At 36.0% G+C, this 21,826-nt stretch overlaps 1 protein-coding gene across 14 annotated transcripts in view; it reads left to right on the top strand.

Annotated features, from left to right (window-relative positions):
• FHIT (fragile histidine triad diadenosine triphosphatase) overlaps positions 1 to 21,826 on the top strand; it is a 1,508,523-nt gene that overhangs the window by 687,033 nt on the left and 799,664 nt on the right. For all 14 annotated transcript variants that reach the window (XM_079114457.1, XM_079114456.1, XM_079114463.1 and 11 more), the window contains one exon: positions 10,064 to 10,183. In XM_079114457.1, the coding sequence (XP_078970583.1) occupies positions 10,081 to 10,183 (103 nt within the window). In that variant the 5' untranslated portion in view covers positions 10,064 to 10,080. The remainder of the gene's footprint in view (positions 1 to 10,063; positions 10,184 to 21,826) is intronic.

Raw genomic sequence — 21,826 nt, 5'->3', positions numbered from 1 at the left:
TAGATTGTACATAGTTAAACTGATCGGTAAAGTAAAGGATGGTATAAAGAGTGAAATAGAAAATTAAGGAAGTGAAAGATCACGTCAATAACGAGTTAGAGATTCTGAAAATAAAAAGCAGAAATCCTCAAAATGAAGGAATCAATAAACCAAATTATAAATTCAATGGAAAGCATCACCAACAGACTAGATCACTTGGAAGACTGAACCTCGGGCAATGAAGACAAAATATTTAATATTAAAAATAAAGTTGACCATGCAGAGAAGATGGTAAGAATCCATGAACAGAACTTCCAAGAAATGTGGAATGACATTAAAAGACCAAATTTAAGAGTTATTGGGATAGATGAAGGAGCAGAGATATAAACCAAAGGAATATAGTCTCTTCAATGACATAATATCAGATAACTTCCCAAACCTAAAGAATAAAATGAAAAATCAAATACAGAGGCTTACAGGACCCCAAATGTATAAAATTACAGCAGATCCACACCAAGACACATTATAATGAGAATGACTAAAATACAGAATAAGTATAAAATCTTAAATGCTGTGAGAGAAAAAAAGACAAATTACATATAGAGGGAAACCAATTTGGATCTCAACTGATTTCTTAACCCAGACCTTCAAAGCTAGGAGGTCATGGAACAACATATTTCAAACTCTGAAAGAAAATGGATGCCAAGCAAGAATTTTATATCCAGAAAAATTGTTTCAGATTTGAATATGAAATGAAAACCTTCCATGATAAAAGTTATAAAAGGATAAAGTGAAAATAAAAAGTGAAAACCAACAAAGGGAGGAACTACATTAAAGGAATAGACAAACAAAGGAGAAACTAAATTGAATTAAAAACCAGAAATAAACCAAAATGACCAGGAATACAAATCATATCTCAATAAAGTCCTTGAATATTAATGGCCTAAACTCATCAATCAAAAGACATAGACTGGCAGACTGGATTAAAAAACAAGACCCAACAATATGCTTTTTCCAAGAGACTCACCTCATAGGAAAAGACATCTACAGACTAGAGGTGAAAGGATGAGAAAAAAAAAATCATATGAATTATGTAAACAAGCAGAGGTCTCCATCCACATATCAGATAAAGTGAACTTCAAGACAAAGTTAATCAGAAGAAACAAAGGTGGACATTTCATTCTACTGAAGGGAATTATACATCAGCAAGACATAATAATTATAAATATTTATGCCCCAAACAATGGAGCACCTTTGTACATCAAACAAACCCTTCTCAATTTCAAGAATCAGATAGACCACAACACAATAATACTGGCTGACTTAAAATAGAAGTTACTCTAACACATAAAGACTGACTAATAAACTAGTGAATGATAAACGGATAGTATTAAGAAATCAAGGATAAAACAAAAAATACTTAAAGGTAAATGAGAATACTGATACAACATACCACAATCTCTGGGACAATGAAGGCAGTAAGTACTAAGAGGAAAATTTATTGCATTGAGCTCATTTATTAAAATAATGAAAAGTCAACAAATAAATGACCTAAAATTACATCTCAAAGCCCTAGAAAAAGAACAAATCAACACCAAAAACAGAAGACAGGAAATAATTAAAATCAGAGTTGAAATCAATGAAATTGAACCAATTGAAAAAATTAACAATAAGTTGGTTCTTTGAAAAAATCAATAAATTTGCTAAACCCCTGGCCTCACTAATAGAAAAAGAGAGAAAAACCAAATTACTAAAATACGTGATGAAAAAGGAAATATCACAGTGGACACAACTGAAATACAAGAGATATTAGAAAGTGTTTTGAAAATTTGTACTCCAATAAAATAGAAAATATTGAAGACATCAACAAATTTCTAGAGACATACAACCTACCTAAACTGAATCAGGAGGACACACACAATTTAAACAGAACAATTTCAAGTAATGAAATAAAAAAACACCATCAAAAACCTACCAATTAAGAAAAGTCCAGGACCAGACAGATTCTCACACAAGTTCTACAAGACCTTCAAAGAAGAATTAGAAGGCCTCTCATGCTCCTGGATAGGCAAAATTAATATTGTCCAAATGGCCATACTACCAAAAGTGTAATACAAGTTCCTATTAAAATTTCAATGGCGTTCTTCATAGAAAAAAATCATGAAATCCATTTGGAAAAATAAGAGACCCAGATTAGCCAAAGCAATCCTTAGCAAGAAAAGTGAAGCAGGAGGCATCACTATACCAGATCTCAAACTATACAACAGAGCTATAGTAATAAAAAGACATGCAGTCCAATGGTACAGAATAGAAGACACAGAGACAAACCCACATAAATATAGGTATCTCATAGTAGACAAAGGCACCAAAAACATTCACTAGAGAAAAGGTCACCTATTCAACAAATGGTGCTGGGAAAAATGGAAAGCAACATGTAACAAAATGAAATTAAACCTTCATCTCTCACCCTGCACACAAATCAACTCAAAGTGAATCAAAGACTTAGGCACTAGAACAGAGACCCTGTGCCTATTACAAGAAAAAGTAGGCCCAAATCTTCACCATGTTGGCCTAGGATCTGACTTCCTTAACAAGACCCCTAAAGGGCAAAAAGTTAAATCAAGAAACAATAAATGGGATGGACTCAAAAACTAAAAAGCTTTGTCTCAGCAAAAGAAAAAAATAAATGTGAAAAAGAGAGCCTACAGATTGGGAGAAAATCTTTATCACATGTGCCTCAGATAAAGCATTAATCTCTCAGATATATAAAGAACTGAAAAAACTTAACACCAAAAAAACCCCAAATAACCCAATAAGTAAATGGGCTAAGAAATTGAATAGACACTTCACAGAAGAAGATATACAGTTGATTAACAAATACATGAAAAAATGCTCAACATCTCTAGCATTTATGAAGTGCAAATCAAAACTACACTGAGATTCCATCTCACTCCAGTCAGAATAGAAATTATCCAGAATACAAGCAACAATAAATGTTGGTGAGGATGTGGGGAAAAAAGTACACTTATACATTGCTGGTGGGAGTGCAAGTTGGTGCAACCATTATGGTAAGCAGTATGGAGATTCCTCTGAAAACTCTGAATAGAACCACCATTTGACCCAGTTATCCCACTCCTTGGTTTATATTCAGAGGACTTGAAATCAGCATACTACAGTGATGCAGCCACAACAATGTTTATAGCAGCTCAACTCACAATAGCTAAACTATGAAACCAACCTAGGTGTCCTTCAATAGATGAATGGATAAAGAAAATGTGATGTGTGTGTGTGTGTGTGTGTGTGTGTGTATTTGTGTGTGTGTGCGCGTGTGTGTGTGTGTGTGTGTGTGTGTATGATGGACTATTACTTAGTTTTAAAGAAGAATGAAATAGTCATTTGCTGGTAAATGGATAGAGTTGGTGAATATGCTAAGTGAAATAAGCCAAACCCAACAAACCAAAGGCTGAATGTTTTCTCTGACATGTGGATGCTAATTCACAATAAAGGTGGGGGTTGCTAGGGAATAATGGAGTTACTTTAAATTAGGTAGAGGGGAGTGAAGCAAAGGGAAGGTGTATGGGGGCAGGAAGGATAGTAGATAGTAGAGTGAAACAAACATTATTACCTCATGTACATATATGACTGCATGACTGATGTGATCCTATGATCCTATAATATGTCCAATCAGAAAAATGAGAAACTATACTCCATTTATGTATGATTTATCAAAATGCATAAATAGATTATACTGTCATGTACAAAGAATTAGAAAAAATTTAAAATTTAAAAAATTTTTCCAAGTATACAAGTTGAAGGTGAGGTGATGGAAAAAGTCATTCTTGTCAAATGCACACAAGAAAAGTAGCAATAAGATGAAAGGGGTAAAACAAGCTGGAATGTGCCTGTGCAGTAGCTTAGCTTGGAGATAAATGAAGCAGCAATTTATGGTATTTGCCATTGGTTTAACAACTATAATTAGAAATTTAACTGTTCTCAGAAAGTGATGAAGCAATGAGACAAAAGTAAACAGGTAGTTTACTTTTTACATAAGAATGAATATGATCTGCATACACAGAATTAACAAAAGAAAAATATGTTTTATTTTGGAGGGTGTACAGTTTAGGCACAAGGTTCATTTTCTAATAGGTCAGGAAGGAAAGCCTCATGCTAAAAACCGACAGTATAAAGGTTCCTTTCTCTAACTATAGTGCTATAAAATCAGACATTATTAACAAAAAGATAGCAAAAACATTCCATATGTCTGAAAATGAAAAGTCTTACTCTGAAATAACCCTCAGGTTAAATAGGAAATGATAACAAGAATAGCAAAATTTTAGAATTGAGTGATAATAAAAGCACAGTAGGTGAAAGAGCTAATGGAATACTTTGAAGGCAATATATGACTTTTGTTACTCAAGAGAAAAATCAAAAAGTTGGAAACCCCATAAGCTCAATGTTTGACTCAAGTAACTAGAAAAACTGCAGCATAGTAAATCTGAAGAAACAGGTATGTTAAAAGCATCAGAAAAGAAATAAAAGTGCAGAAAATCAGTAATGACATAAAGATCATTAAGAAAAGTGAAAGAACCAAAGTTGATTCTTTGAAAAACTTAATATGTTAGATGTAACCTTAACAGGTGATGAAAAAATAATTACATATATTGTGATAAAATATAAAACAGTATAAAATATATATAATTATTAAGATATGAATTTTTACCTGTAAATTTTAAAATTTGTGTAAAAAGGATATATGGGTATGAAATTGATATAGGAAAAGAACACTTGAGTAGAACAAAAAAGATAATAAATCATAATGATCATCAAAAGTTAATCCTTTCTACAGAGACAAAGGGGCATAGTTTTATAAGTGAGTTCTATTTAACTCTCAAGGAACAAAAAATACTTCTTTATAAAATTTCTTTAGCACAAAGGAAAAAACCAACCTGTTAAGTTTGGTTTTAATAAACAAGGTAAGTTGTTTCGATTTAAAAAAATATTGGCCAACTCCACTTACAACATTGAGGGATACTAAATATTAAAAAAAAATAATTCATGGTGACTGAGTCAAATATAAATGTGAAAGACTAGCACAGTATTTCAAAGAAATCTGTAATGACATTTTCCATATTCATGGTGAAGAAGAAGCAATTGCATCGTTATTGATATAAAAATGTGTTAAGTTTTTTTAATGGAATCAATCCTTAGCAAATTTAAAATACAAGGGATTTTTAAGTTTGATAAAGGTTTTCTACTAAAAATCTATAGCAGGAACAAGACAAAGATGTCTGTGTTGCTTTTAGTTTTCAGCACATTACCAGATACCTGACCAGTAGACAAAGAGAAACAAAAAGAATTGAAATGAGAGATAACACTGTCATTACCTCTAAGTGAAATCATTTATATAGAAAATCAAAGAGAATCAGCAGAAACTATTAGCAGCAATACAAGAGTTCAGCTTGGTTGCTAGCTGCAAGAGCAACATATAAAAATCAATAGCTTTCCTCTGTGTTGGGAGTAACCAATTATAAACTATGACAATAAGATGCCATTTATAATAGTGACATAAACTAAGCTATCTAGGAATAAATCTAAGAATGCATAAAACATATAAGGGAAATTTAAAACTCTATTACAAGAGTTTTATTATGATATTAAAGAGCATAAATGCAGTGTTCATAAATGGCTTCATGGAATATTGTGAAGATGTCACATATCCCTTACATAAAAATTTAGATCTAGTCCAAATAACCAAGAATTTTTTTTTTTGAAGGGGCGAGGTAAATTGAATTGGGGAAGTAAATCAAGAAAAAGAAATCCTTTGTCCTAAGTTATTAGCAAATCTGTAACAGGAGTTAGCAAACTATAGCCCACAAGTTAAATATAGGCTGTGACTATTCTTGTAAATAAAGATTTATTGGGACACAGTGCATCCATTCATTTACATATTGCCTGTGATTGCTTTCATGCTGTGATGACAGAATTGAGTAGTTGAAGCACCAACTGCTGCATCTGGCCCTTTCCAGAAATAATTTAGTGAACTCTCTTATATAGCATCTGGAATAGAATCAGAATAAAACAGAGTCCATACTTATTCCTATGTTCATACAGGAACTTGGTGTAGTCATTCCCACATATTGTACAAAGAAAACTGACTCATAAAAGGAGAAAAATGAAGCTGTTTTCATGTTTCATATTATGAACGAAGTTCCATGTGGAATAAATAAATATCTGTTTAGAGTGAGAAATAAAGGTGATAAAAGAACATATAGGAACGTATTTTGCAACCTAAGCAGGACACAGTAATGCATTGCCTATAATCCCAGTGATTTTGGAGGCAGAGACAGGAGACTCTCAAGTTTAAGGCCAGCCTTGGCAAGTTAGCATACTCAGTGGTAAAGTATCATGCATCATTGTGTTCAACTTCAGTCCCCACTCTGCCAAAAAAAAAAAAAAAAAAAAAAAAAATCACCACCATAAAAGGAATATATTTGGTAACTTTATGATAGGGAAGGATTTGTTACATAAGACTCACAGAACACAAACAAGAAAATTGAATTTGAATGCCTCAGAATGGATGCTTTCTATTCAGTGGAGGGACTAACAGAAAAAATTGCACATGATAAAAATATAATTGCCAAGAACACTATAATATATGTTAGTGTGGATATGGGGAAAAAGGCACCCTTTTACATTGCTGGTGGAATTGCAAATTGATGCAGCCACTCTGGAATGCAGTGTGGAGAATCCTCAGAAAATTTGGAATGAACCCACCTTTTGACCCAGTTATCCCACTCTTTGGTTTATACCAAAAGGACTTAAAATTAGCATACTACAGTAATGTACCACATCAATGTTTATAGCAGCTCAATTCACAATAACTAGATTATGGAACCAACCTGAATGCCCTTCAACAGATGAATGAATAAAGAAACTGTGGTATATATACACCATGGAATATTATTCAGCCATAAAGAAGAGGAATATTATGGCATTTGCAAATAAATGGATGGAATTGGAGAATATCATGCTAAGTGAAATAAGCCAATCCCAAAAAACCCAAAGACTGAACACTTTCCCTGATAAGTTGATGATAATGGGGGTTGCCAGGGGAGTGAGAGAAGAAGGGAGGAACTTTAGATTATGTAGAAGGAAACGAGAGGGAGGCAGGGTATAAAAAATCATGGAATGAGACAGACATTCATTACTCTATGTACATGTATGATACACGAATGGTGTGACTCTACATTGTGTACAACCCAACCATAGAAACAAAATGATGTACCCCATTCATATGCAACAAATCAAAATGCAGTCTGTAAAAAATAAATTTTAAAAATAAAATAAATTTTACAAAAAGAATTTAAATAAAAGGATAGTCATAAAAAATTGTCATGTTTAATAGGCCACAATCAATATTTAGAATATACAAGGGACTCTGAAAAAAATCAGAAAAAGAAGGGAGGAGATTAACATAAAAGAACAAGTGGGGATGAGGATGTAATTCAGTGGTAGAGCACTTAACCAGCCTGTGAATGTCTCTGGGTTTGATCCTCAGAACTTCAAACAAGAAAAGAGAACAAATCAGTTTCTACACACATTGCCATAAGAAACAAGCAAATAAAAAGGAAGAGATGCCATTTGCTGACCAACCAGTTGAAGTGAGGAAAGCAGATACTATCTAGTGCTGATAAAGGTGTAGGAGAACAAATCTTCATGAATTGCTCTGGGAATACAAACTGGTTCATATATTTTAGAAAACCTAAGTACATAAACATGACCTGAAACCCATAATGAAAGTGTAGAATAGGTATGCAGAGAAAATACATATGTAGATGCAGTTAGTGTTACTTGTGGTAAAAGATGATCAAGCTAGCTCGTGAGCTTTGTGGGGAGGAATGAGGAGATCCAATGTGGAATCCAGTGAGAAGCTACAGGAGAGGAGGTATTTATAGCAACATCGACGAGTCTCTGAAAGTATGCTGAGAGCAAACAGAAGAATGAGACTTACAGTAAGTGATTTGAAGAGCCCTCTATATATTTTGACATGAAAAACATGTATATAAACACATAAAGGGGATTCTAAATACTGTATTAATTATGAAAAAGTGAATCCCTGAGTCAAGGGGAGGGATGGCACTGAGCATAGAGGGTGAAAGAAGTTCTCTTTAATATTAGCAGTAATCGTTGGGAAGATATCCTTGCCTTCAAATACTCATTTTGTGTCCCCTGTTCACTCCTGAAGTAGTGGTATGCCGTAGAACTAGGAGTGCCTGGGTCACTTACCCATCTCTGGTAGTAGGGAATAGGAAGAGCCCCATCTGTAGAATAGGGTGAAGTATACCCCAAAGAAAATAAAAGTGATATTGCTAGAACTGTAGGAAGTAGGTTCTTGAGCCAGTGTTGTTTCGAAGTAGTTCACGTGATTTGCATGTTTATTGTTAGAAAAACTGGGAGAAATAAAGAATGGTTAAACCCAAATATTTGAAGCACCTTGGCTTGCATGATTCATGTTTTATAGGCCCCAAGGAATAAATCCTCCACAAATGGATGACTTGGTATTAAGAGTAACTATGGTATCAGGAGAGTTGACTGTCTTAGAAGGAATGGACAGCAAACGTCCCATTGCTGGGTGTATTTAAGCATATGCTAGCCAACCACTTTGCAGGGATGCCGTAGCAAAGGGCCCAAGGATAGGGAGGATAGTTAGGTTTCATTAGTATTCTCATTCACCTGAGTCTTATTAAAGTACAAATTGCAGGACCCTTCTCCTCGTTTTCTTATACAGTAGGTTTATGGTGGGGCCTGAAAATTCCCATTTCTAATTCTTTCCTGGGTGATGTTGATTCAACTGTTAAAGGATCCTACCTTGAGAACTGTTAAGTTAGATAAGTTTTGTCATCTTTACCCTTCATTTTTATGAGCTGGATGTATGTGTTCTCAAAACCAGTATCCGTGCCCCTAAAATATTTCGCCACCTTAGTTCTTGAGTTGGAATGTGCCAAGTTTTGGTTACATGGGTGCATCTGTAATAAATGACATTTGCATACCTCTGTCTTTTTTTGTGTCACTTAGATCATTTGACCCATTAAATGATGGTAAATTGATCTACTTTATAAAATAGCCTACCATTTTCTGATTCCATCCTTTTTTTCTTTTTTCTTTTTTTTTTTTTGGTAATGTTCCGTTTTTCCATAGATTGACCTACATTTGTCAGTTTTATAGTGGGCTGTTGCCAATTTGAAAAATAAAATAGTTTTCCAGAGAGGTTGTGTCTTAGTCATTTAGAAAACCGCTTTCTCACATATAGGCATCACCTACTGGAAAAATCATTTCTTGGTGCTACATGGGTTTGTCTCACTGTAGTTGCCAAACGCTAATTCTCTTCAACTTCCTTTTGGGGACTTTGCTAAGAAAGGAAGGTAGGGAGGGAGGGAGGGAGGGAAACAATTTGTGTACCTTGCTACTTCAAGGCTCTGGGTCAACCAGAAGTATTCATTTCTCAAACTGTTTTGTTCTTTCATTCTTTTTAATTTTGGAAAATGTACTGGAATAGTTCGCTGGGAGTGCGTGTGTGTTTTTGTAATTGTAGGCAAGGTCAGACAGTGTTTGTATTGGTTCTAAATTGCTTTTATATAAACAAAGATAAAACCCTTTGAGAGAAACATTTAAAAATTACAAGGTTTGTAGTCAATTCTTCACAATGAAAATTTTCAGCTTAGCAAAGATGACAAAAATGGATGGGGTAAAATAAGTACTTGACAAATTGGACCTGGTGGTTTTGAGGTGGCAACCTGCCGTGCAGAAGGATTTAAGAGTGAGTGAATGTTATGTCATCAGTGTGCAAGCTTTGGCTTGAAAAACACTCTCTTAAATCAAGGCAACATTGTAAGGATGGTGGAGTGTTTTAGAAGGACTTACCTAGAATTCAATTGGATGGATATTAAATGGCAGACAGTTTAAATGGTATCCTCTTCACAACGAAGAATCTTTAGTAATGGAATTTACTCTCTAAAGTAGTATATGAACTGAGTTCCTTATTTGACTTTTATTAATGTCCATTTTCTAAATTGTCTTATTTCAGACCTCAAGTGTGAGGAAATGTCATTCAGATTTGGCCAGCATCTTATCAAGCCCTCTGTGGTGTTTCTCAAAACAGAGCTGTCCTTCGCTCTTGTGAATAGGAAACCGGTGGTACCAGGACGTATCCTTTTTTGTAAGAGGGCAAAATAAAAAGGCTTTGAAGGTAAGCAACCACACAGATAGAGGTTTGGCTTCCAATGGCTGTCCATCCAAGGTAAGCAACGAATCCACCTCCCTTCCACTTGGAGAGACCAGGTAAGATATTATTCACATTTCTTTGAATCCAGTTGGTGGCACCAGTAATATGCTTGATCAGTGTTGCAGAACTTGTGGGAAGAGTTGCTTAGCAACTGTGCCTTTGGAGGTGAATTTTTGCTTGACCTTTTCACTACCAGAGCTGTGTAAATAAATAGGTGTTTCTAAAATTGGCCCAATGAATATCATGGGCACTTCGTATTCATTTTATCCATTGTGAATTTTAATAGTAGGTTAGAAATTGGATTGCAACTTTGTGATGTGGAATTAAGGGATTACACGAGAATTCGATGCTTCGTTTCACTGCCTCTTAGAGGTCATTCAAATTGTGAGTTTTAATTAAAATCATACTTGTGTACTTACTTATGAAAATTGTTTTTCGTGTTGTGATCAGAAATGGCATTTTCTCCCAGGAGAAGACCTGGCTTCTAGGCCATTGACCAGTGGTGATAGTGTAGAGTTATTTTATTTCCCTCACAGGGTTTTTCTTCCCTCTATGGACTACTAGGAGCTTTATTCTGGTTTGCAGTGGGAGTTGTAGGAATTGGTGAAACACTCAGGGGAATTATTTTTATGTTGTTGAAACTATTGCTGGGGTTGTAGCTCAGTGGTGGAGCACTTGCCTGGCATGTGTGAGGCACTAGGTTCAATCCCTGGCACCACACAAAAATAAAGAAAGAAAAATATTGTCTATCTACAACTAAAAAGAAAATTTTAAAGTATTGCTCTGATTGTGTACATGTGACTTTTATAGTGACTGTTTAGAAATTGTTTTCTTTCCCCCCAACTTTGTTTGCTATGCAGAGACAAGAATCGAACATCATATTGTAAGATAATATTTTCTATACTGAGAAGTGATTTGACTTTGAAATGAATTAATTCTGAATGTCCAGATATGCCAAGATTTTTTTCAGTTATAATTTATATTATTATGTATGTTCAGAGTACCTAACTCTATGAATAACGTTCCTTTCTAATCATTATATGCTGTTAAAAAAAAAAAAAAAGGAACAGATAAGGAAAACATGTAACAAAAGATAATTGTGATTATCCCAAATTCCCTGACTCCAAAATCTAACTAATTAAATTTTGTGGATTTACAAAAATCACGATCAACCAATAAACTGGTAAATAATGTTATGTAAAGTCTTTCCATATTGGTTTGTTTGCAAGAAGGACCCGATGTTTCTGAGGACAAGAACAATGAGAGCCAGAACATTTCTGTAATCAGTGCACTCTGAAAGGCTGCTTCACATTTATAGTGTTGAAAATGGTCTTGGGGTCAGTAGATAATATATTCAGATGATCCTTTTTATGTGATGATTTTGGAACTTTTTATTTTACTTTACCTTTGTAAACTCTGTTTGGTTACAACTGTGAGAAGCATCTTAATAAGGTACTCATTTGCTTGCAGAAAGCCACAGTCTTTTGTTCTGAGATTTGGGGGAGAACTGAAGCTGTGGATAGTTCTGCTCACTAACATTTCATAAAATGAATGGCGAGCTGTCCAGAGTGGGCTTTTATCTTCCCCTAGCATTCTATCCAGCCTGCCTTAGTCTAGTTCTTTGGTGAGAGTCATCCAGCCTTTTGCAACCTCCCTTTCTCTGGACTCTTCCAATCCAGCCTCCACCCCATTCTGAACCACAGCTCTGATCATATTACTCTTCTGTTCCCTTGCTAGAAAATAAAGAATGAATTTCTGGTTTTGTGAAGGAAAAATTCTCACTCCTTGGCATGGTTTTCAGAGCCTTTTATTGTCTAGTCCCACTTTCCCTTCTTTCTAGCTATTTCCTAAATATGTGTTGTACTTGGCCATAGTTTCCTCTGCTACTCTCTTTACTTCCTGATTCTCCTTAGCTTTTTCAAGTGAGGTGTGTTTACAATTTTCCTTTCCTATTAGGTAAGACACATGGCATCCTCTTTGTGACACTTGATTCCTGTTCACATGTTGATTAATTCAAAACTTCACTATTCTGCTCATGTCAGAACGGTGCATTAGTTTGTCTCTGCACAGAATTATTCCTTCCTGCAGGTGGAACCTACTCTTGTACAACTCTTTTTTCTTAGCATTCCAAAGTACTATGGTGACTGCATTCAAAGTGAAACTGTGAACACCAGGAACATATTGTACTGTTCCAGTTCATGGCATGGGACAGTAAGGACCACTAAGATCTCTTTTCCATATCCTCATGCTCAAAGCCAATTCTTGATATTTGAGTTTTTAGATTTATGGTTTTTTAGTATGCCCAAACCGTATTTTCCAAATTTCATCCTTTGTCAGTTATAACTGTTTTTATAATTATGTGTTATCCATGAAGTGAGTTATGTGTAAAAGCAGTGAATTAATGGCAGATAGGAAAAGATGCTTTTCCCTTTCTTTCTGCATGTTAACTTGTCAATGGACAAGTTTTTATTTTAAGGACAGTATATTGATATCTTCATGTAAAATGGAACATTTGATTTTGTAGTTTGGATTTCTTTTCCTAATTAATGATATTCAGGCAACCTTTGGGGAGTGTGCCATTCATGAGAGACTTGTAAATGTTATTTATCTTTGAACTTGTGTCCTTGCTAACCTTTTGTTACCCACTCCCACCCATTTCTCCTATGACTTTGCTCCCTGACTTATTTTTAAAGCTTTCAGAGTAGGGAAGAAACTGTCAGATCAGGGGCTGGTGATATGCTTTTGAAATGAGACTGTTTTTTTTTCATTCTCAAAAGAGCCACTTCAGTCCCTCGTTGTCCTCACCAAAAGCAAACACTCTGTTCCTTGCCAATAGTGTTTAAAGCCGATTGAATATGCTTTGGCCTCTGTGGGGCAACATTCGAGAAGAATATGTCAGAATATCTTTAATCCATTAATTTCTTGTTCCTGGAAAATGCTTTTCAGGGTTTCTTGGTGAGAGAACAATCATTTTGGAGAGGGCATCTTCAGGATTTTGCAGTGAACATTGTATTTATGTGTATCGCTGTACCCCAGCTATTGTTCATGGCTTAAATAAATTTGAGCCATTATGGTTAATACTATTCCTTACCCCCGCCTCTTGCACTGCCCTGCATCTACCTCTCCTCCCGAGTTGAACATGAAAAATGAATTTGAACATGAGTGGAATCCATTTGGGGACTGGGGCTTTTATTGTAAATAAAATTATTCATTTGTTATGTCCTGTTGTTTTCAGCAGACAGTGTATTGATCTTTGGATTGCTATTCAGAATGGCATAAGGAACTCTAACATAAGGGGGACATGGCAGCCTTTGTGGACGGATTGAATGTGGTATGTAATGACAGAGACAAACCTTGCTGCTGGCTGTACTATATTAAACAAATCATTTGTCAACAGCTTATTGAATCAGTTATTAAAAGGAGCAGATTTTTCCAAACAGGGGCATCACACAGAGAATGTTATCAGGGCCAAATATTGTTAGCCTGATGCATGGAGGGCAAGCTTACCAAGTGCATTTGCAAAGAATAAGATGGGGTAAGTTAGAGAACATTTCTGCTGATGCATTAGAAGCAAAGAGTTTTGGACAATGGAAACTGAGCTGGAAAATCCAACCTTAACAGATAAAAAAAAAAAGAACTTTGACAAATGTCTCTTAAAACAAAATTTTACCTTTGCAAATATGCAGGGAAATGTTTTCCATTTTCAGACCGTTACTACATTTAGTATTCCTGAAATAAGTGAAAAACTAACAAAAATAGCTTCATTACTTAACAGGGATTCTTATGGAATAGATAAAAGTGCCCTTTCAGTCCTTCCATAAAAATCAGAAGTATTTGTCATTTCCTGAGTGGATTGCAGTCTTGTGAATTCCTTTAATTATTCAGGAAACCACAGTTATTAGTGATCTGATGATCTTTCATTTCTCAAAAATATTTCTTTTTAAATATTCCTATACAAATAAAATGAGTACAAGTACTATTTTAATATCTTTATTGCTAAAGATAGCATTATGCTCTTAAAATTGCCCTGAGCACGTCTTCACTCTGCCCTGTGTGTGCTTGTTGTACATCAGCTAGCTTAAATACTTGGGTAGAGATGTTCAAAGATGAACTTGCTGTCCTTTGGCCTGAGCTGTAGTGGGCACATAATTTTTTTGTGGTCATATTTTTTTCTTCTTTTAAAAAATTGTTGTGTTCAAAGATATGCATGTAGCAGAGACTGCTCAGTTGGATCTTTCTCTTTTTCTCTCTCTTTGGCAAAGATTTCCAGATACATGCTCACCTATCCTGGTCTATTAGAGTACATGCACCCAGATAGAACCAGCTTTTCCTGACACTGGTCAGCAAGAACAAAGGAAGTTGATGCTTTCATCAGTCTCTGAGTTGATCTAGGATATGCTGGAGAGGATCATATCAGTCCCCATTGTAAATCATTGTGTGACCCTTCATCATTCTTGATGTTGATGTAAGAAATTCCTGTGTAGAAAACAAATAAATGCCTTTTATCCCAAATGCCGGCTCATTAGTTGCTAGTGAGCTAACAGTGTTGAGGCTGATTCTCAGGCCGTGCTGAGGGTCAGCAGGAAGTAACTCATGGATGCCACAGGGGAAAGAGAAATCCTTCTTGCCAGGCCCATCCTTTTTTGAGTTCACCTTTTCTTACCTGGAGCTGAGACTAGCATTTTTACTGTTTATTATAGGAAGAATGAAAGATAGTTGGAACCCAAACCTAAAGGAATTAGATAGATACTTCATATCTGTGAAAGGAAGATTTGAAATTAGATGGAGAAAAATGTGTGGGATTTTATGCTCTTTGCCTTGGACCCTTCAAATGAAGGTGGCTTACCAATGGTACAGTGTGCCCAAAACATGTCTGCGTTGGTCTCTAGCCCTGTCCTGCTCTCTCTACTCTCTCTTTCTCTCAACTCTCCTGTCTCCTTGCTGCCTGCTCTTTGGTGAGGATGCAGGTATGTGTGGTGGCTTTGTGGTTCACCTAGTCCCTGTTGTTTAATGACCTAGTTTTGATCTTTTCTTGACCTTGACCTCTTCTCCATAATAGAATTTACCTCAAAGTTTCAGACCCTGCTGTGAGTGGGTAGATTGGGCACCAGAAGAGGAAAAGTTCTTCTTCTTCTTTTTTTTTTTTTTTTTTTTTTTTTTTTTCCTGATCAGGGCTTATTAACTGGTACATGTCTCAGAATTGCACAAAGGCTATAGAATTACTTTTACAACCAGAAAAGGATACCTTTGTAAGCTGCCAGTGTATACATAAGTCTGTTTAAGACTATATATACAGGGAAGGAGACTATTAGGGATGCTATCTCTCCTGCTCTAGTAAATGTTATGATAATAATTACATGTATCAAAATAACACTTTGAAGATTTCTCACATTGATTGCCAACATAGGTATCCTGTAATGGGGAAATTTGCCTATTTCCTATAGCTTTCTTAGGCAGTTTTAAGTTGTTCTGGTTAACAATGACTGAACTCTGTTAGCTACATTCTAGGCATATTTCTGACCTGCTTTTCATGCAAGTCATCAGATTGTAAGGAACAGGAAAAGGCTGGTGATGGTATAGCCAGTTTTGCACTTGTAAAGGAGCATAATTAGAAGTAATGAATGGAATAATACATCATTATTCATAAGAAATGTCACATAATTAACTCAAATAATGCAAAATATATTCTAATTTCCATTTGGAATGAAAATAAATTTGCTAGAACATCAGTAGGCAGTTAATGTTTATCCTATATTTTCATACACACATCAAAACTGTTAAAATCTATGTAGTGAATATACATGGCTTTTCTACAATGTACTGAATCAAGATGGCTTTCTTCTCCTAATAGAGCCTCATGTGTATTCCTTATGTGTTATTTATTATATATATATAAAATCTGTATATGTTCAACTCTTAAAATTAGCATAATTAATTTATATTTATTGCAAATTAATGATCTAATTTATTTACTTAGCTTTCATTTCCTTCCTGAAGCTAATTGACTGAAAAAAATAACTATAAATTTGCAAATAGCTTTTGGGCACAAATCCTAAATTGCTGCTACCCTAAGAACTCTGCAATACTAGATATCTGAACTAGCTTTATACTCTATTTTCCCAGGATTGCTACCACAGGCTTTGAATATATTTCAGGAGTCTCAGTTTGGCTTATATGTACCACAGTTGGGGATTAGGATGTGGGTAGCTGTGTCTTAGGCAGGGGAGTTATTTTTATATGCAACAATTAGAATGACACACAGCACTGACCGATGTCAGTGGTAGTTCCTGGAAGCTCACTGCTGTGCCAGACAGTTGCCTATTAATTTTTGCATAGTGGGGAGATCTGGAGAGTCCCTGGGGAGGAGACAAAGAGATGGTGAGTGAGCAGCATTCAAGGGGCAATAAATATGAAGTACTTGAATATTTTAATAACAGGAATGGCCATGCCAAGGCACACAGTCTCAGTCACAGCCCTGGTTTCAGAGATGAAGACTGATGGAGGAGACTGTTGACATGTCCCTGTGATACAACAGGCTGTTTGTTCATTGAGTCTAGCACAGTTGTAGCTTTATTGGTGAATAAAAACAACAGAAATGCTTCCAATGGCCATCTTCCTCACACTTTAGGGGCAGCACAGTGGTGGTAGAGGGTTCTGAGGCAATGTCCTCTGCCTTTCCCTTATCTTTATGTGTGCAGGGCAGGGTGGCAGTGGTGGAAAATGTGTATATAAACACATTCATAGCTTACATTAAGATAGCCTTTAAGACATGCTATGACCAGCATTGCATTTTTGGAATCTTTTTGTTGTTTTACCCTTAGTGATCTGTGAGCAGTTTAAAAGAAAAAGTTATCTCTGACCAGTGGTGGCTCTAGTTCATGGGGGTCCAGACTTGACCCAGGGCTTTTGATTCTCTTTCCCTTATTTGTTGGCTTTCCATGTGCTGCAGACCTGCATGTATCTTGGTATCCTGATGAGCCGTTCCCCACATCTGAAACCTTTTCCATTTGTATTACACTTCCTAGTGTGGTATTTTTCTAAACTTATACTTTTTCATTTACATGCTTCACGGGCATTTCGACGTCAGTGGCTTTGTTATTTTTTCATAATCGTCATTACCTTTTAAGGATATAACTAACTTTGGTGACTTCTGAAAGTCTGGGAGGTTTGAGCTTGACTTTGGTGCCATCTATATGGAGCCAGGTACTTTAGACCTCTAGCAGCATAACTTGTTCTGAGGTAAAATAAGTCTAGAAAGGGCTAAATTCATCTTGCTCTCTAATTTTTCTGTTCTGTAGTAGATTTTAAACAGGCTGTACTTATCAAGAGATTGTTTCATCTTCAAGATTTATTTCCAGTTCAAGAGATCTGTTGGAACTAAGATTTATCTGTTGAATGTTAATACTTTAAAAGTCAACCATGATGCCCTTCCTTTCACCAAAGATGATTGCTTTAGTAGTTCTTAAATAAGTTGTGTCATGATAAAAAGCACATCAACAGGAATTATGTTAAAATCTTTACCTAGAGTATTTCACAAGCAGACGCCTACAAGACTAGTTGCTATTTTCTGTCCTGTTTAGGGACTACATGTCCCTTAGAAGCCTCTTTCTCATGGAGCCATATCTGCAAACACTCACCAGGGACAAGATATAAACTCCAAAGGCACAATCCAATGACTTACCTCCTTCAACCTTACCCTTCCTGCCTAAAGTTACTACCACCACATGGTCAATCCATATTAGTGGATTAACTCACTGATTAGTTTATAACTCTTATTATTTGCCTCTGAAAATTCTTGCAAAATCTCACACATGAGCTTTTGGGAAACACCTTATATTTAAACCATAACAGCTTTTACTTGCCATGTGGGGCTGGGGATTGTATATGAGCATACAACAATGATTGCTTCTCTTTTGTGTGTTTCTGAATACAGAATGGGATGAATGAGGCTTGTTGGAGAGGCCAGTAGTAGGACAAAAAGGCTCCAAGGAACAGTATTCCTAGAAAAAGATGGAAATAACTTTTCTACCCCTTGTAAGAAGCACATAAATATAGACCCCCCATTAGTTCCTATAAAGGACCATGAATGCCGAGTAACCCTGGGTTATGGCTGCTGCAAGCCTACTTGAGAAGACTGAGCCAACTGAGGTTTTGGCCTGTATAGAGAGGGACTTGGGTCATAGGCCACTGTCAGAATTATAGAGACATGACTGTCCTTCTGTGAATGGATTCTCAGAGATGAATAGGGTGGTTGAAATGTAAATACATTCCTGGGGAGCAAAACATATCTATCAACTCAACCATGCAGACACCACATTTGTAAGGGAACCCAGCACATATAATGGGTGCTAGGTTAGGTTCACCAGCCTTTCACTTGTTGATGGATGACCAGTTACTGTGTCTCTGTCTCCAACGCTGGCATAGCTTAGCCTCAATAGGGAGGAGAAAATAACTCTAAATGGTTAAATATGTATCTCAAACCTATGTTAGGTAGGACATGGAATTTTAATCTGAAACTTAGAAATTTAAACTGGAAAGAATTATAATTATGGAAAGTGACTCCCAAATTCCAGATTCTGCCTAAGATACTGCTAAGGGGTCAGAAAAAGATTTAATGGTTAGAAAAGTGATGGCAAAGAATATAACTATGGCACATCTTTGCCTCACTGAATTGAAATTCTTCAGTCTTTGTTTACACAAAGTCATGACATAAAGAAAAAAGTGGTTTATCCCTCAGTATCATTTAGATAGTAGTATGTGATTTGATTGTTTTAATTCTTAGGAATGGAATCTTGAACAGAGTAGATGGTTGATAAATATTTATGGGATATGTTTAATTTTGGTTCAAAATGGGATATTTAGGTAAAACAAACTTTTATTTGTTTATTTAACAAATATATCCTGAAGGATTATTATTTGCCAGATTCTTCTAATGTCCTTTTCTAATGCAAACCTAAGTTTGGCATGCTCTTAAGGCAATGAAGTTCCATTCCAAGGATTAAATGCTACTGGAACTTTTTTGCATGCCAGCAGTTTTAGTGATCCTACTAAACATGTTAAATCCTTGACATTTCTCTGGTTAGGTCCCACACTCTCCCTATCATAGGCTCCCTACCATTCTCAAAGCCAAAGTTGTCACAGTTATTTATAAGGTTTATACGTGAATTCTTCCATCTGTTCCTGGCCACCAACTTTTCCTTACCAGTCCCTGTTTTCTTCTAATGCTGTCATTTCTGTGGTGGGCTGAATGATTATACTCCCAGAATACAGGTCCATGTCGTAAGCCTTGGAACCTGTGACTGTTACCTTATTTGGGAAAGGGTCTCTGTGATATGATTAAGTTAAGATCTTGTGTTGGAATTAGGGCTTTAAAACACCTATTCACATGTGTATATAAATAGACTTGAAGGCATAGTAATATTTATCATTTCAAAGTGGCCTGTTTTGAATGAGACAAGGAACAGGTGGTTTGAACATGACTCAGACTTCTGCCTGACCCCTCACAGTTTTCTTAGATTTCCATGTGCATTACAACCAGGCTGATGGAATCAGTTATTTCTCAGCTGAGAGAAATTAACAGAAAGGTTTGGTATCTCATAAGTTGGTATTCTTTGATTTCCCAAGATTGTTTTTGTCACTGTTTTGCCTTCCATAAGAAATCTAGAGTAGCCCTTTAAGCTGTATCTTCAGTTTAGTCAAGTTTTTATTGACCTGTCTTCGTGACTTCTCATGCACATAGGTTGTCTCATATAACATAGTCATTATAAAGTTGTCTGATTAATCCCTTTTATGAAAACTTTTTTCCAATATATTATCTGCACAATAACCAAGAAAAAATTCTTAGGTAATGTTAGTTTGTCCATTTATTTCCTGGAATTTTTTAAAAATGGTTTAAGTTGACTAACGCATATAGTAAGATTAATAACAAAAGTCAGGTCATAAGAAAGAAAAGGTAACTAGGATGGAACCAAATAGAAGTTAACATATGCATTAGAAAATGTTTGTTACTTGATTCAAATGGGTCACAAAGTTGGTCCTAAACTTCCTAGCACCCAACTAAAGAAGAAAAGTACATATATTTTTGGAGGAATAATGCACTGATTATTCAGGAATTACAGAAGTATTTACAATAGTAGAGAAGAGGGAGGTACATTTTCTGTGGATCCTTTCTCATGCGGATGGTGTAAGAATGTGTAATTGACAGCATATTCAAAACATCCTTTCCATACACGTGCAGGCTTTCCCTCAGAAATATGTTGTGTCTGCTACTCAACATCTCTACCATGCCCGCCAAATCTTGCCTGGATCAGACCCAGTAATCTCTTTGATTTCCTTGTTTATCATTCCCTGCGTGCTTCCTCCACCCTTCAATCACCCACCAAGTAGCAACTGGCATAGATTTTTTAAAATATAGAAATAAGAAGAGGTTATTTCTTTGCATTAACATCTAGTTGCTAATACTTTGAATTTGAAGAAAACCATTAAGTCCTTACCTTGCCTTCTGGAATTCTGGCCCCTGCTTTTTTGAGTTTGTGCCTGTACCTGGGCCTTTGCACCAACTATTATCTCCATCAGAAATGACCTTTCCCTGAATTTCTCTTGCCTCCCTCTGACCTATACATTCCTCTCTGGTTCTCATCTTTTGGATTACAGTTCCTGTGTCATCATCCACACACCCAGGCCTTCCCTGGTCTTACCATGGAGCTTAAACCAGGAGGCACAGATAAGTGAGGCTCTCCCAGTCTAGTTGCTGGTACCCTTGAATGTGTTTGGGAGAAGAGTGCTGCATTGCTAGTGGACCTCCTGCTTGGCTTGCCTTCTCTAGGTGCAGAACCACCTGAACTTGCCAGAAACCAACAGTGAGCTTTAGACAGAGAATTGGAGAACTAGATTTTAGTCCCACTTGGGGAGCTTTAGTCAAGTCACTTAAACTCTTCTATGTTTTGTCTTGTCACATGAAAATAAGATATGACTGTTACCTGCCTCCTGGACTGTTGAGTACTAAGACCAGATGATATGGAAGTCAGAAGAATTAATGCGTTTGTCCAGTGTCCTGAGACTTTAAGGTTGGTCAAGAGCTAAGGTTTGAGTAAGGGACTCTGTTGAGTGTTAGCCCTAAATTTGTAAAACCGAGGCTTAAACTGAATTAAAGAAACTCCCAGCATTTTTCATATGAATATCACATAGCAATTGGAAAAACCTAGACCCAATTTTAACTACTCATTTAAAAATGGAATTGAAGTAACACCTCAGATTTAAAATAAAACTATAAATTTAAGGGAATTTGATGTTCCGTGAATCTTTTATGAGGCATGGCTTAAAAAAATATGACATTATTTTCTACTCTTTGTAGTCCCTGTGAAGAGCAGGTATGTGAACAATCCGGGGGTTCATTCATGGCTCCAAGATGCTTTGCCAAAGTGATTTTAAATTGCACCCTCAGGGGTTTTAATATAGTCTAGATGCTCTGCTCTCATTAACCATAATGGCAACTCTTATACCCATCCTCCCCTCTACCCACAGCCCTGAAAAATGACCCTCTAACGCTATGTTCGTGTCTTTTCT

Source organism: Sciurus vulgaris (genome assembly GCF_902686455.1).
Source record: "Sciurus vulgaris genome assembly, chromosome: 16".
Taxonomy (NCBI): Eukaryota; Metazoa; Chordata; class Mammalia; order Rodentia; family Sciuridae; genus Sciurus; species Sciurus vulgaris.
This window is presented reverse-complemented; position numbering and strand designations above follow the sequence as displayed.